Consider the following 14,710-nt stretch of genomic DNA (forward strand, 5'->3'; position numbering starts at 1 on the left):
TTCTCAGTTTTCTTGGGTGTATACCTAGAAGTAGAAGTCAAATTAATGGGTTACATGGTAACTGTACATTTAACATGTTTTTGTGGTGGACTTTTAGAAACAGCTTTATTGAAGTACAGTTCACCTATTTAGAATATAAAATGTTTTTTAGTATATACACGAATATATACCATCATCACCCCAGTCAATTTAGAACATTTTTATCACCTCACAAAGAAACCCCATTCCTTTTAACCATTGCCATTATCACTTTATTCCTCCATTCCACTATCTGGTCCCAAGCAACCGCTAATCCACTTTTTATCTCAATAGATTTCCTAGCCATTTATTCATATTTATGTGAATAAAATCATATGTAGGCTTTTGTGACTAACTTCTTTTAGTTTAGCATATTTTCAAGGTTAGTATATACCAGTACTTCTTTCCTTTTTGTGGTCTAATAATAGTAATGTATTCATGGCCATTTGAGTTGTTTCTGCCTTTGAGTTATTATTAATAATGAGGAGTTATAAACATTCAGATACAACTTTTGTGTGGATGTGTGTTTTCATTTCTCTTGAGCATATAGCTAGAAGTAAAATCACAGAGTTATATGGTGACTCTGTGGTTAATAATTAGAGGATTGATAGGCTGTTTTCCAAAGTGGTTGAACAATTTTACATTCCCAGCAGCAGTATGAGTGTCTTGATTGTCTATATTCTTACCAACACTTACTATCATCCATCTTTTGGCATGTGAAGTAGTATCTCATTGTGATTTTGCAATAGAGCTTATTGGCCTTATGTATATCTTCTTTGGAGGAATGTCTACTCAGATCCTCTGGCATTTAAAAGTTAGGCTCTTCGTCTTTTTATTGTTGAGTTGTAAGTGTTATTTATATGTTCCAGATACTAGACCCTTACCAGATAAATAATTTTCAAATGTTTTCTCCCATTTTGTAGGTAAATATTTAGTGTCTTTAATAAATAAAAATACTTTTGAGAGCACTTAATGGCTTGACATTTTAAGGTCTACATTTTTTTTTCTTTTTTTTTATTAAATGAGTCTATTTGCCCTTTGGTTCATTCCATAGCTTGCTGCCACCAAATGAGTCATTTAGATTCCCCTCAATTCCAAGCTGTCATTCCTTGGCTGGCTTCCCTGAAAGGAGGCCAGTTGACTCAAGGGCTTCTAGGGATTTTCGTTTTCTAGGGTCTCACTTTCAGGTGACCTTCTTAACACTGTTTCAAGATACACATTGATAGGTCTGAAGTTTCTCTGTCTCCCTACGAGGAAGAGGAGCTGGGCAAGGGCAGATGCCCCCAATCCCCACCCAGTGCAGTTGATAATTCATTCTGGGCACACATACATGTGGTATAGCCTAGGTTTAGGCTGGGTTACTCTAGTCAGATCTGGAGCGTCAACATGACAGAGCTGCTTGAAATCCAAAACTAGGGAGAATGGATCATGACTTTGGCTTTAAATATTTTGATTTTGATGTAGAAATATGTGGTAACTTGAGCAACCTGATAATGATAGGGGTATGGTGCTCTGGAACAAGGTAGAGATTTAAAAATCTCTAGTGTACAGTTGGTAGGCAAAAAGAAGCAAAGGCAGAACACTGGGGAAGTCTAACAGTTAAGGGAAGATCAGGGCAATCAGTTCATGAGGTGTAGTTGCTAGGTAGGTGAATTTCATTTAGTGGGCAATTCAGTTCAGTTCAGTTCAGTCGCTCAGTCATGTCCGACTCTTTATGACCCCGTGAACCACAGCACGCCAGGCCTCCCTGTCCATCACCAACTCCCAAACTCATGTCCGTTGAGTTGGTGATGCCATCCAACCATCTCATCCTCCATTGTCCCCTTCTCCTCCTGCCTTCAATCTTTCCCAACATCAGGGTCTTTTCAAGTGAGTCAGCTCTTCACAAGAGGTGGCCAAAATACTGGAGTTTCAGCTTTAACATCAGTCCTTCCAATGAACACCCAGGACCAGTTTCCCTTAGGATGGCCAAGGGACTCTCAAGAGTCTTCTCCAACACCACAGTTCAAAAGCATCAATTCTTCAGCACTCAGCTTTCTTAGTCCAACTCTCACATTCATTCATGACCACTGGAAAAACCATAGCCTTGACTAGACGGACCTTTGTTGACAAAGTAATGTCTCTGCTTTTTAAAATGCTGTCTAAGTTGGTCTTAACTTTCCTTCCAAGGAGTAAGCATCTTTTAATTTCATGGCTGCAATCACCATCTGCAGTGATTTTGGAGCCCCCAAAAATAAAGTCTGTTACTGTTTCCACTGTTTCCCCATCTATTTGCTATGAAATGATGGGGCCACTTAATATGTATAAATTAAATGATACTTTAGCAAATGAAAATTCTTATTTAAAAATAATTTTAAAGCTAAAGAGCCTTGTATTATTCTTTATAGATTCATTTGTTCCCAGTTAAACATGCATCTTTAGAAGAGGCATTTCTAAATATCAGCAATTATATTAATTCAGATAAAATTATTCATATGTCAAGCTCACAAGAAAATCATTCAATTGAGAGAGTAGTTCAACTTTTCTTTGGTTACTTAAAAATGATTGTTTTGCAGTATTGTACTTCTACAAGAGTTATGTATTCTTTTATAGATTGATTTGTCCTCAGTGCAAAAAACATCTTTTGAAGAACTATTTCCAAATGTCAGCAATTATGTTAATTCAAATGAAATTGTTCCTGTGTCAACTTTGCAAGACAGTTCTTCAAATGAGGTATAGTTTCAAATTTTCCTTCACTTACTAAAAGAAATAATTACTTTTATATTGGATACTTTGTATATGAGATACTTCAAGAGATCTGTAACTCAGTTAAGGCTAACATCATCTACATGTGGAGTCAGCTATCAGATATAATTCCAAATAAAGGATATTAGGCTGTAACTTTGCATCATCAAGACCTAGGAATAAAAAAAAGCCCAGAGGAAATAGTGTTATCCTACTTGGATCCAAAACTCAGTATGTCTGTACATAGAAATTGTCGACATCAACTTAGTTGTGTTAGCAAGAATATATGGAAGTACTAATAGAACTCATAACTCTTAAGAGCCATGGCAGGGGGGGTGGGGGGGGTGGGAGGATGGGAGTAAAGAGAGAGGATGACTGGAAAAAGAGAGGAGAACAGAAGAGAGAGAGGGAGAAGGAGACAGAGAAAAGGGAGAGAGGGCAGACAAGAGAGACAGAAAGAATAAGACAAGAAAAGGGTAGAGAGATAAAGAAATAAAAATGCAGAACTTAGGAATGGGTAGTAGTTTATTGTATAGACCCTGGTGTGACCCTAAGGTGAAGATGGGGATGCAGATGGTGAGGGAAAAGCTAGAGATGAGATTGTAGAGATAAGTAGAGGCCAACATCAAAGAAGGTCTTATAATCCTTGTTAAGGAATTTGGATTTTTTTCTGGAGGGGGTGCTGGTAAGGGCTTGTAAACAGGATATATGAATGTTCTAGTATAAAGTTTATTTTGGCTCCCAGGGTGGAGAAAGGCTGAGACTAGAGGCAACTTGAGGGATAATCTTCCAGAGAAAGGAAGAGGAAGAAAGAATATAGGATAAGAGGCTTAAGGATATTAAAAAGGGTTTAAAATAGGAGTTTAGGGGAATGGAAGAACTGCTGCTAAGTCACTTCAGTCGTGTCCGACCCTATGCGACCCCATAGACAGCAGCCCACCAGGCTACCCCATCCCTGGGGTTCTCAAGGCAAGAACACTGGAGTGGGTTGCCATTTCCTTCTCCAATGTGTGAAGGTGAAAAGTGAAAGTGAAGTCGTTCAGTCGTGTCCAACTCGTAGCAACCTGATGGACTACAGCCTACCAGGCTCCTCCATCCATGGACTTTTCCAGGCAAGAGTACTGGAGTGGGGTGCCATGGAAGAACTAGGGAAACCCAAAATTATAGCCCATTGCTGAGAGCCTTGTTGAGACTGGGAACTGTTACTTAAAAAAAAAAAATTCTTTGTTGAGCCATGATATAATTGACATACAATGAGCTACACATATTTAAAGTGTGCAATTTAAACTTATTACATATATGAGCACTCTTGAAACCATCAGCACAATCAAGATAGTGAAAATATTCATCACCAAAAGTTGACATTGGTATGGTGGTGGTTTAGTCACTAAGTCATGTCTGACTCTTGTGACCCATGGGCTGTAGCCCACCAGATTCCTCTGTTCATGGGATTTCCCAGGCAAGAATACTGGAGTGGGCTGCCATTTCCTTCTGTAGGGGATCTTCCCAACCCAGGGATCGAATCTGGGTCCCCTGTATTGTAGGTGGTCTCCTATATTGCAGGCGGTTTCTTTACCAACTGAGCCACGAGGAAAACCTGGTATTGATATACACAATTGTATTTACAAAGCAGAAATAAAGACACAGACATAGAGAACAAGCCTGTGGATACCAAGGGGAAAAGAGGGGAATGGGGTGAATTGGAAATTTAGGATTGACATAGATATACTAGTGATACTATGTATAAAATAGATAACTAATGAGAACCTTCTGTATAGCCCAGGGAACTCTCAATGCTGTATGGTGATCTAAATGGGAAGAAAATCCAAAAAAGGGAATCTATCTATTTATATATATATAGCTGATTCACTTTGCTGTACAGTAGACACTAACACAATATTATAAAGTGACTATAATAAAAGTAAAAATAAAAGTTTTCCTGTATATAACCATCTTTGAGACCACCACCACAATCAAGATAGTGAAAGTATTCATCACCAGAAGTTTCCTCCTATAATATTACAATTTCTTTCTTCATGCCCCCCAAGCAACTACTTTTCTAGTTACTGTCATAACAGATTGGATTTTGGAGTCCTTCAAGAAAGAGAGAGATTTTGTTTTTTTAGTCTGACTTCTTTCACACAGCATAGCTGTTTTGAGATTCAGCCATATTGTCGAGTGTATCAATCAGTTTCAGTTCAGTCGCTCAGTCGTGTCTGACCCTTTGTGACCCCGTGGACTGCAGCACGCCAGGCCTCCCCGTCCGTCACCAGCTCCCGGAGCTTACTCAAACTCATGTTCGTTGAGTCAGTGATGCCATCCAACCATCTCATCCCCTGTCGTCCCCTTCTCCTCCCTCCTTCAATCTTTCCCAGCATCGGGGTCTTTTCCAATGAATCAGGTGGCCAAAGGATTGGAGTTTCAGCTTCAGCATCCGTCCTTCCAATGGATATTCAGCATTAATTTCCTTTTGGATGGACTGGTTGGATCTCCTTGCAGTCCAAGGACTCTCAAGAGTCTTCTCCAACACCACAGTTCAAAAGCATCAATTCTTTGGCACTCAGCTTTCTTTATAGTCCAACTCTCACATCCACACATGACTATGGGAAAAACCATAGCCTTGACTAGATGGAACTTTGTTGGCAAAGTAATGTCTCTGCTTTTTAATATACTGTCTAGGTTGGTCATAACTTTTTTTCCAAGGAGCAAGTGTCTTTTAATTTCATGGCTGCAGTCACCATCTGCAGTGATTGTGGACCCCAAATAATAAAGTTTGTCACTGTTTCCACTGTTTCCCCATCTATTTGCCATGAAGTGATGGGACCAGAGACCATGATCTTAGTTTGCTGAATGTTGAGTTTTAAGCCAACTTTTTTCACTCTTCTCTCACTTTCATCAAGAGGCTCTTTAGTTCTTCTTCGCTTTCTGCCATAAGGGTGGTGTCATCTGCATATCTGAGGTCATTGATGTTTCTCCTGGCAATCTTGACTCCAGCTTGTGCTTCATCCAGCCCAGCATTTCTCATGATGTACTCTGCATATGAGTTAAATTAGCAAGGTGACAATATACAGCCTTGACGTACTCCTTTCCCATTTTGGAACCAGTCTGTTGTTCCACGTCCAGTTCTAATGGTTGCTTCTTGACCTGCATAGATTTCTCAGGAAGCAGGTCAGGTGGTCTGGTATTCCCATCGCTTAAAGAATTTTCCACAGTTTGTTGTGTTTGAGTGTATCAATAGTTTGTTCCTTTTTATTGCTGAGTAATATTTAATTGCATGGTATACCATAATTTATTTACCCATTCATCTCTTTATAGACATTTAGATTATTTAGCTGCTGGGAACATTTCAGTGAAGTATTTGTATTAACAAAGAATCTCTCCATAATCAAACTTTAGTGAGGCTATCCTGAGCTCTCTTCTCAACTAGGCCTTGACCTTGGGCTTCCATGTCCATCCTTGAATATGATTTTAGCAAGAATTCTGCTCACCAGTTTACAGAAAGTCCTCCACCCCTTATATCTGATCATTCTGGCTGCCTTTAGCATGCTGGCATATTAAGTCTAAGTCAGTTCCTGGACCCAGTTTCAATGAGTGTATGATGGGGAGGGTTTTCCCACGCTTAACAACAAGCAACCTCCAGGCACCAGCTGGGTATCCTAGAAAGTGAAAGTGAAAGTCGCTCAGTTGTGTCCTACTCTTTGTGGCCCCTTGGGCTATACAGTCCATGGAATTCTCCAGGCCAGAATACTGGAGTGGGTAGCCTTTCCCTTCTCCAGGGATTGAACCCAAGTCTCCTGCATTGCAGGTGGATGAAATTCAACATAATTCTGGCACTATCTACCCAGAGACAGCAACAGATTCCACAGGTAAAGGGCTCTGTTCTACAGGAACATCTTATACTTCAGACACCAATTGCAAGCCCAGGTTGTTACCTGTGTTCCTGACAGGCTGGCTACAAATTAGAAGTTCCCAGGACCTATCTCCTGAGACTTCAGACTCCAGTAACATGTCCTTTACTTCTAACTTAATGGCTGTAAATCAGAAGTTCTCACAACTCTCTCCTTGGGTTTGATTAATTTTCTTTAGTGGCTCATAGAACTCAGAAAAACATTTTACTCACTAAATTACTGGCTCATTATAAAAGGATATGATTCAGGAACAGCCAGATAGATGAGGTGCATAGAGCAAAGTATGGTTGAAGGGTGCAGAGCTTCCATGCTTTCTCTTGGAGTGCCATTCTCCCCAATCTCACCAACCAAGGTGCTCTTTGAACCCTGTCCTTTTGGAATTTTGTGGAAACTTCATTGCATAGGCATGATTGATTAAATCAATGGTCACTGGTGATTCATTCAACCTCTAGCTACTCTCTCCTTCCTTATGAGAAGATGCTATGGTATGCACCTGAAAATCCCAATCCTCTAATTACCTGGTTGGTTTCCCTCACAACCAACCCCTATCTCCTAACTATAGTTCAAAGGTCACTTTATTAATGTAACAAAAGACACCTCATTTCTCTTATCACCTAGGGAATTTCAGCTCTATGCCAGAAATGGGGGCAAAGACCAAATATATATTTCCTATCATAAATCATAGTATCTTAGATCAGTTTAGCAAGAATCTCCTTACCCTTGTTGTCTCTCCTCTTAGCAGTTTTCCCATCCTCTGATGCTTTCACTGTCCATTGGCTTTAAATCCCCAGCTATCTTTGCTGTATTTGGAGTTGGACACAACCTCTCTCTGCTATTGCAACACCACTGTTGCAGGTTTTGAATAAAATCTTCCTTATTGTTTTAACAAGTGTTATAATACACATTCTTTTACAATACGGGTGTATATTTTCTTTCCTCTTGGCTAAATACCTAAAAATGGAAATTGCCAAGCTGTTTTCCAAGTAGTTATACCATCTTACATTTCTACTAGCAGTGTTTGAAATTTGTTTCTTTACATGTGACACTTAGTATGGCCAGTCTTTTAATTTGAACCATTCTAATAGATATGAAGTGATATTGTAATGTGATTTTAATTTGTATTTCCCTAAGGACTAATGATGTTAATCACTTTTTCATGTACCTATTTTGGAGAAGGAAATGGCAGCCCACTCCAGTATTCTTGCCTGGAGGATCCCGTGGACAGAGGAGCCCGGTGGGCTGCTGTCTATGGAGTCACACAGAGTCGGACACGACTGAAGTGACTTAGCAGCAGCAGCAGCATGTACTTATTTGACATCTGCATATCCTTTTTGGTGATAGATATCTGTTCCAATATTTTGTCTATTTAAAAAATCAGTTGATTTTCTTATTGTAGAATTTTGAGAGTTCTTTGCATATTCTGGATGCAAATCCTTTATCAGGTATATGCTTTGAAGAATATTCTTCCAATGGACACCTTGTCTTTTCACACTATTTCTACTGTCTTCTTAAAAATAAAATGAAAAACAAACCTTAATGTAGTATATTTTACATATAATAAAATTTACCCATTTAGAGTTTTACAGTTAAATGATTTTTTGTAAATTTAGAGAGTTTAAGCATCACCATATGTCAGTGTTAGAACATTTTTTACCCACAATAAGATCCCTTATGCCCATTTATACTTAAGCCCTGTTCTCAGCCCCAGGCAAATATGATTACTTTATGTCTCTTGAGTTTCCTTTTCTGGGCATTTCATATAAGTGGAATCACATAATATGTAATTGCTTGTGAAACAGTTTGAAGAGCATAAATTTTTAACTTTGATGAAGTCCAACTTGTCAGTTTGTTATTGGGATATGCCTTTGTTGTCATATCTGAGAAATCTTTGCCTAACCCAGGGTCACAAAGGTCTTCTGTGGTTTCTTCTAGAAGTTTCATAGTTTAAAGTTTTACATTTTTGCCTATGAGTTAATTTTATTAAATGATGTAAGATACGGATTCAAGTTCCTCTTTTTACATATTGACATTCAATTATTCTAGCACCATTTGTGAAACTGCTATCCTTTCTTCACTATATTGCCTTTGCACCTTTGCTGAAAAAAAAGTTTCCACATATATGTATGGGTTTTTGTCTGGATTCTCTATATCGTTTCATTCATCTACTTGTCTATCTTTATACCAGTACCATGCGGTATTGAATAATGTGGCACTATAGTAATCCTTGATATCAGATAGTATTAGCTCTCTGACTTTGTTATTCTTTTTCAGTTGGTTTGGCTTTTAGGTCCTTTGCACTTGTGTATGAATTTTAGGATTAGCTTATCAATTTTTACAAAAAAAAACAAGAAACTCCAATGGGATTTTTATTTGGATTGCATTGAATCTATAGGTTAATTTGAGGATAATTGACATCATAACAAGATTGACTTTCCCATCTTAAGAAAAAAGTGCATCTGTCCATTTTATTTAGGTCTTCTTTAATACCTTAAAATTTTTACTGTACAAGGTCATTATTCCCACCTGATATCATTATTTCTCACCTAATTTTAATATTTCATATTTTTGATGCTATTAATTTCTATTTCTCACTCTTCATTGCTAGCATATAGAAATATACCTTTTTAAAAAATGATTCCTTTTTTATTTTTTTAACTTTTTATTTTGTATTGGGGTGTAGCCGATTAATAATATTGTGATAGCTTCAAGTGAACAGTGAAGGGACTCAGCCATACATATACATGTATCCATTCTCTCCCCAAACTCCCCTCCCATCCAACTGATTCCTTTTTTAAAAAATTATTTAAAAAAAATTATGTATTTATTTTTGTTTGCACTGGGTCTTTGTTGCTGTCCAGGTTTTTTCTAGTTGCAATGAGTGGTGTCTACTCTTTGTTGAAGTGCACATGCTTCTCATCACAGAGACTTCTCTTCTTACAGACACAGGTCCTAGGGATGCGGGCTTCAGTAGCTACAGCATGTGGGCTCAGTAGTTGTGGCTTGCACGCTCTAGAGCATGGTCTCAAAAATAGTGGCACATGGGCTTAGTTGCTCTGACACATGTGGAATCTTCCTGGACCAGGGATCGAACCCCTGTCCCTTGCATGGGCAGGCAAATTCTTGTCCACTGCAACACCAAGAAGAAGTCCAACAAATATACTTTTTTGTTTGTTAATCCTTATATTAGTCTTCTTGGACTACCATAACAAAATAGAATAGACTAGGGGGATTAAACAACAGAATTTTATTTTTTCAAAGTTTTAGAGGCCAGGAAGTCCACGACCAAAGTGCTGCCCTATTCATTTTCTGGTAGGGCTCTTTTCTTGTCTGGTAGGTAACCACCATCCTGCTATGACTTCACATGGCCTTTTCTCTCCACGCAAAGAAAGAGAGGGCTCTGATGTTTCTTTCTTTTCGTATGCGGGCACCAAATCTCTCAGATTGGGCCTCACCTTTGTGAACTCATATCATCCTCTCATAGACTCTATCTCCAAATACAATCTCATTGAGGGTTATGACTTCAACATATAAACTTTGTAGGGACACAAACACTCAGTTTATAATAAAGATACTGTAAACTTGCTAATCTTAATTATTAGCTCTAGTAGTATTTCCCCCTAAAGTTTCTGTTTGACCACAGGTAATTATGTCATCTGTTAATAAAAACGGTTGTAGTTCTTCCTTTCCAATATGGATGCCTTTTGTTTTTTCTTGCATAATTGCACCGATTCCATCCTCCTGTACAAAGTTCAAAGAGAGACGTAAGGAGAGCAGATATGCTTGCCTTGTTTCTATATTTTGATGAACAACATTTAGTAGTTCACTCTTAAGTATGATATTATCTGTAGGTTTTCTGTATATTTTCTCTTAGTTTGGGGAAGTTACCTTCTATTTCTAATATGCTTGAGAGAGTTTATCAGAAATAGATGCTAGATTTTGCCAAATATAGCTTTTGTGTCTGTTAAAGTGATCGTAGGGTTTTTCTTTTTCAGTTTGTTAATATGGTGAAGTGATGATTGCAAATTGAATATAATGTATTGATTGATGTTCTAGTGTTAAACCAACTCTGCATCCTGGAGTAAACCCTATTTGGTTGAAATGTATTTTTCTTTTTATATATTGTTGGATTTGATTTGCTTCAATTTTTGCATCAGTGTTCATGAGGGTCTGTAGTTTTCTTTTAAAGTGTATGTAGCATTGAAATGTGTATATTATCATATGTGAAGTGGATTGCTGGTCCAGGTTCAATGCATGAGACAGGGTGCTCAGGGCTGGTACACTGGGATGACCCTGGGGGATGGGATGGGGAAGGAGGTGGGAGGGGGGTTCTGCGTGGGGAACACATGTGTGCCCATGGCTGATTCATGTGGATGTTTGGCAAAAACTATTACAATATTATAAAGTAATTAGCCTCCAATTAAAATAAATAAATTAATTAAAAAAATAAAGTGTATGTCTGGGTTTGGTATCAGAGTAATGATTAAGCTCATAGAACAAGTTGGGAAGTATTTCTTCCTCTTCAATTTTCTGGAGAAGAGATAGTATTATTTCTGCCTTAAATTATTTCTGTTGGGTGGAATTCACTATTGACGCCATATAGGCCTGGAATTTTCTTTGTTGAAAAGAAATGTTACAATTACTACCTTTTTCTGGAGGAGGCCATGGTTACCCACTCTAGTATTCTTGCCTGGAGAATCCCATGGATAGCAGAGCCTGGCGGGCTACAATCCACAGGGTCACAGAGGGTCAGACACAACTAAAGCGACTTAGCATGTATAACCTCTTTAGGGCTATTCAACTTATCTCTTTCTTCTTGAGAAAACTTTGGTAGTTTGTGTATTTCAAGGAATTTGTCCATTTCCTGTAAATTTATTGTCAAATATTTATAATATTCTCCTATTATTCTTTAATATATGGGCATCTGTAGTGATATAATCTTTCTCATTCCTGGTATTGATCATTTGTTTTCTTTCTCTTTTTTCTAAACAATCTGGTTTCTGCTCTGATGTTATTTTTTTTTTAGTCTGATTAGTTTAGGTTTAATTAGCTCTTCTTTTTTTTACTTTTTTTACTTTTAAGATGGAAGCTGAGGTCATTGATATGAGACCTTTCTTCTTTTCTAATATACTAGTTCTAATGCTGGGCTTGCCTGGTAAGCTGGGCTCGGCTGGTAAAGAATCTGCCTGCAATGCAGGAGACCCTGGTTCAATTCCTGGATTGGGAAGATCCCCTGGAGAAGGGACAGGCTACCCACTCCAGTATTCATGGGGTTCCCTGGTGGCTCAAGCGGGAAAGGATCCACCTTTCAATGCAGGAGACCCGGTTCGATCCCTGGGTTGGGAAGATTCCCTGGAGGAGGGCATGGCAACCCACTCCAGTGTTCCTGCCTGGAGAATCCCCATGGACAGAGGATCCTGGCAGACTACAGTCCATGGGGTTACAAAGAGTTGGACATGACTGAGCGACTAAGCACAGCACAGTTTACTTCAACTATGGATTTACTTCAACTTCTGCTCAGATACATCCCACAAGTTTTGACACGGTGTGTTTTCATTTTCATGCAGTTCAAATACTTCCCATTTTCCCTATGTATTTATTCTTTCATCCTTGGGCCATTTAAAAATGTGCTATTATACAAGTATCTGAAAAATTTCCAGAGATATTTCTGTTACAGATTTCTAATTTCATTCCATTGTGATCTGAGACTATACTTTATATGCCTAGATTCCTTTTAAATTTGTTGTTTTTGTTCAGTTGCTAAGTCATGTCCAACTCTGCAACCCCATTGACTGCAGCACACCAGGCTTCCCTGTCCTTCACCATCTCCCGGAATTTGCTCAAACTCATGTCCATTCAATCAGTGATGCCATCCAACCATCTCATCCTCTGTCACCCGCTTCTCCTCCTGCCCTCAATCCTTCCCAGCATCAGGGTCTTTTCCAATGAGTCAGCTCTTTGTATCAGGTGGCCAAAGTATTGGAGCTTCTGTTTTAGCATCAGTCCTTCCAGTGAATATTCAGGGTTGATTTCCTTTAGGCTGGTTTGATCTCCTTGCTGTTCAAGGGACTGTCAAGAGTCTTTTCCAGCACCACAGTTCAAAAGCATCAATTTTTTGGTGCTTAGCCTCCCTTATGGTCCAAATCTCACATCTGTACATGACTATTGGAAAAACCATAGCTTTGACTAGGCGGACCTTTGTCAGCAAAATGATGTCTCTGCTTTTTAATATACTGTATAGATTTGTCATAGCGTTTCTTCTAAGGAGCAAGCATCTTTTAATTTCACGGCTGCAGTCTCCATCCACAGTGATTTTGGAGCCCAGAGAATAAAAGTGTCACTGTTTCCAGTTTTCCCCCATCTATATTTATATGTTTTATAACCCATACGGTTTATTTTGGTGAATGTTCTGTGTACGTGAGAATCATGTGTATTCTGCTTTTGTTGGGTAAAGTGGTCTATAAATGTCAATCGGTCGGGTTGATTGGTAGTGATGTTCAAGTAGACTATATCCTTGCTAATTTTTTGCCTACTTGGTCTATTGATTATTAAGAGATACTGAAATCTCTTACTATAATGGTAGATTTGTCTCTTTCTCCTTTTAATCCTATCCTTTTTTGTTTCACATATAAAATATGTGAAACATATTTCATATTTGAATATATATTTCACATATTTTATATGTGAAACAAAACCTCTGTTACTAGGTGTATAAACATTTAAGAGTGGTTAGGATTGTTATATCCTCTTGATTAATTCATCCCATTTATCGTGAAAGGCCTTATTTATCCCTGGTAATATTCTTTGCATAGAAATCTCCTTTGATGTTAATATAGCTACTCTAGCTTTCTTTTGACTGTTGTTAGCATGATGTATATTTTTGTATCCTTTTACTTTAAAATTTGTTTTAGAAAAGTTTTAGTTTTGTAGCAAAATTGAGAGGAAAATTCAGTGAACTCTCATATATTCACTACTCCCACACCTGCATAGCCATAATTATTATCAATATCATTCACCAGAATGTACATTTTTAAATCAAGAATGAGCCCACATTGATATAGCATAATCATCTAAAGTCCATAGTTTAAATTAGACTTCCTTCATGGTGTTGTATATTCTGTGGGTTTGGACAAAAGTATAAGAATATTATAGGCATATCTCAGAGATATTGCAGGTTCAGTCCCAGACCACAGCAGTAAAGTGAATATCACAATAAAGTGAGTTACATAATTTTTTTGTTTTCATGGTGTATATAAAATTATGTTTATAATATATAGTAGTCATTTAAGTGTGCAATAGCTTTCTGTGTGTTAGTTTCTCAGTTGTGTCCAACTCTTTGCAACCCCATGGAGTGTAGCCCACCAGGTTCCTCTGTTCACAAAATTCTCCTGGCAAGCATATTGGAGTGGGTTGCCATTTCCTCCTCCAGGGGATCTTCCTGACCCATAGATCGAACCTGGGTCTCCTGCATTGTGAGCAGATTCTTTACCATCTAAGCCACCAGGGAAATCCTGCAATTGTTTTATGTATCTTAATTAAAAAGTTGTTCAGTCACTAAGTCACATCTAGCTCTTTGCAACCCCATGGACATGCACACCAATTTCTTCTGCACACTATCATGCACACTCACATGCACACTATCTTCCGGAGTTTGCTCAAATTGATTTCCATTGAGTCAGTGATGATATCTAGCCATCTCATCCTCTGCCACCTCTTCCTTTTGCCTTCAATCTTTCCCAACATCAGACTCTTCTCTAATGAGTTGGCCTTTCACATCAGGTGGCCAAAGTATTGGAGCTTCAGCTTCCGCAACAGTCCTTCCAATGAATATTCAGGGTTCATTTCCTTTAGTATTGACTGATTTGATCTCCTTGCAGTCTAAGGGACTCTCAAGAGTCTTCTCCAGTACCACAATTTGAAAGCATCAATTCTTTGGCATTCAGCTTTTTTTATGGTCATCCAACTCTCACATTCGTATAAGACTACTGGAAAAAACCATAGCTTTGACTACACAGACCTTTGTCTGCAAAGTGATATCTCTGCTTTTTAATATGTGGTCTAGG

General features: G+C 38.3%; 1 protein-coding gene across 1 annotated transcript in view; it reads left to right on the top strand.

Annotated features, from left to right (window-relative positions):
• Positions 1-14,710, top strand: part of MEIKIN (meiotic kinetochore factor) — a 131,601-nt gene that overhangs the window by 67,490 nt on the left and 49,401 nt on the right. Inside the window, exon 11 of the mRNA XM_043912172.1 lies at positions 2,611-2,730. Within this exon, the coding sequence (XP_043768107.1) occupies positions 2,611-2,730 (120 nt within the window). The remainder of the gene's footprint in view (positions 1-2,610; positions 2,731-14,710) is intronic.

This window comes from Cervus elaphus, chromosome 9 (genome assembly GCF_910594005.1).
Source record: "Cervus elaphus chromosome 9, mCerEla1.1, whole genome shotgun sequence".
Lineage (NCBI taxonomy): Eukaryota > Metazoa > Chordata > Mammalia > Artiodactyla > Cervidae > Cervus > Cervus elaphus.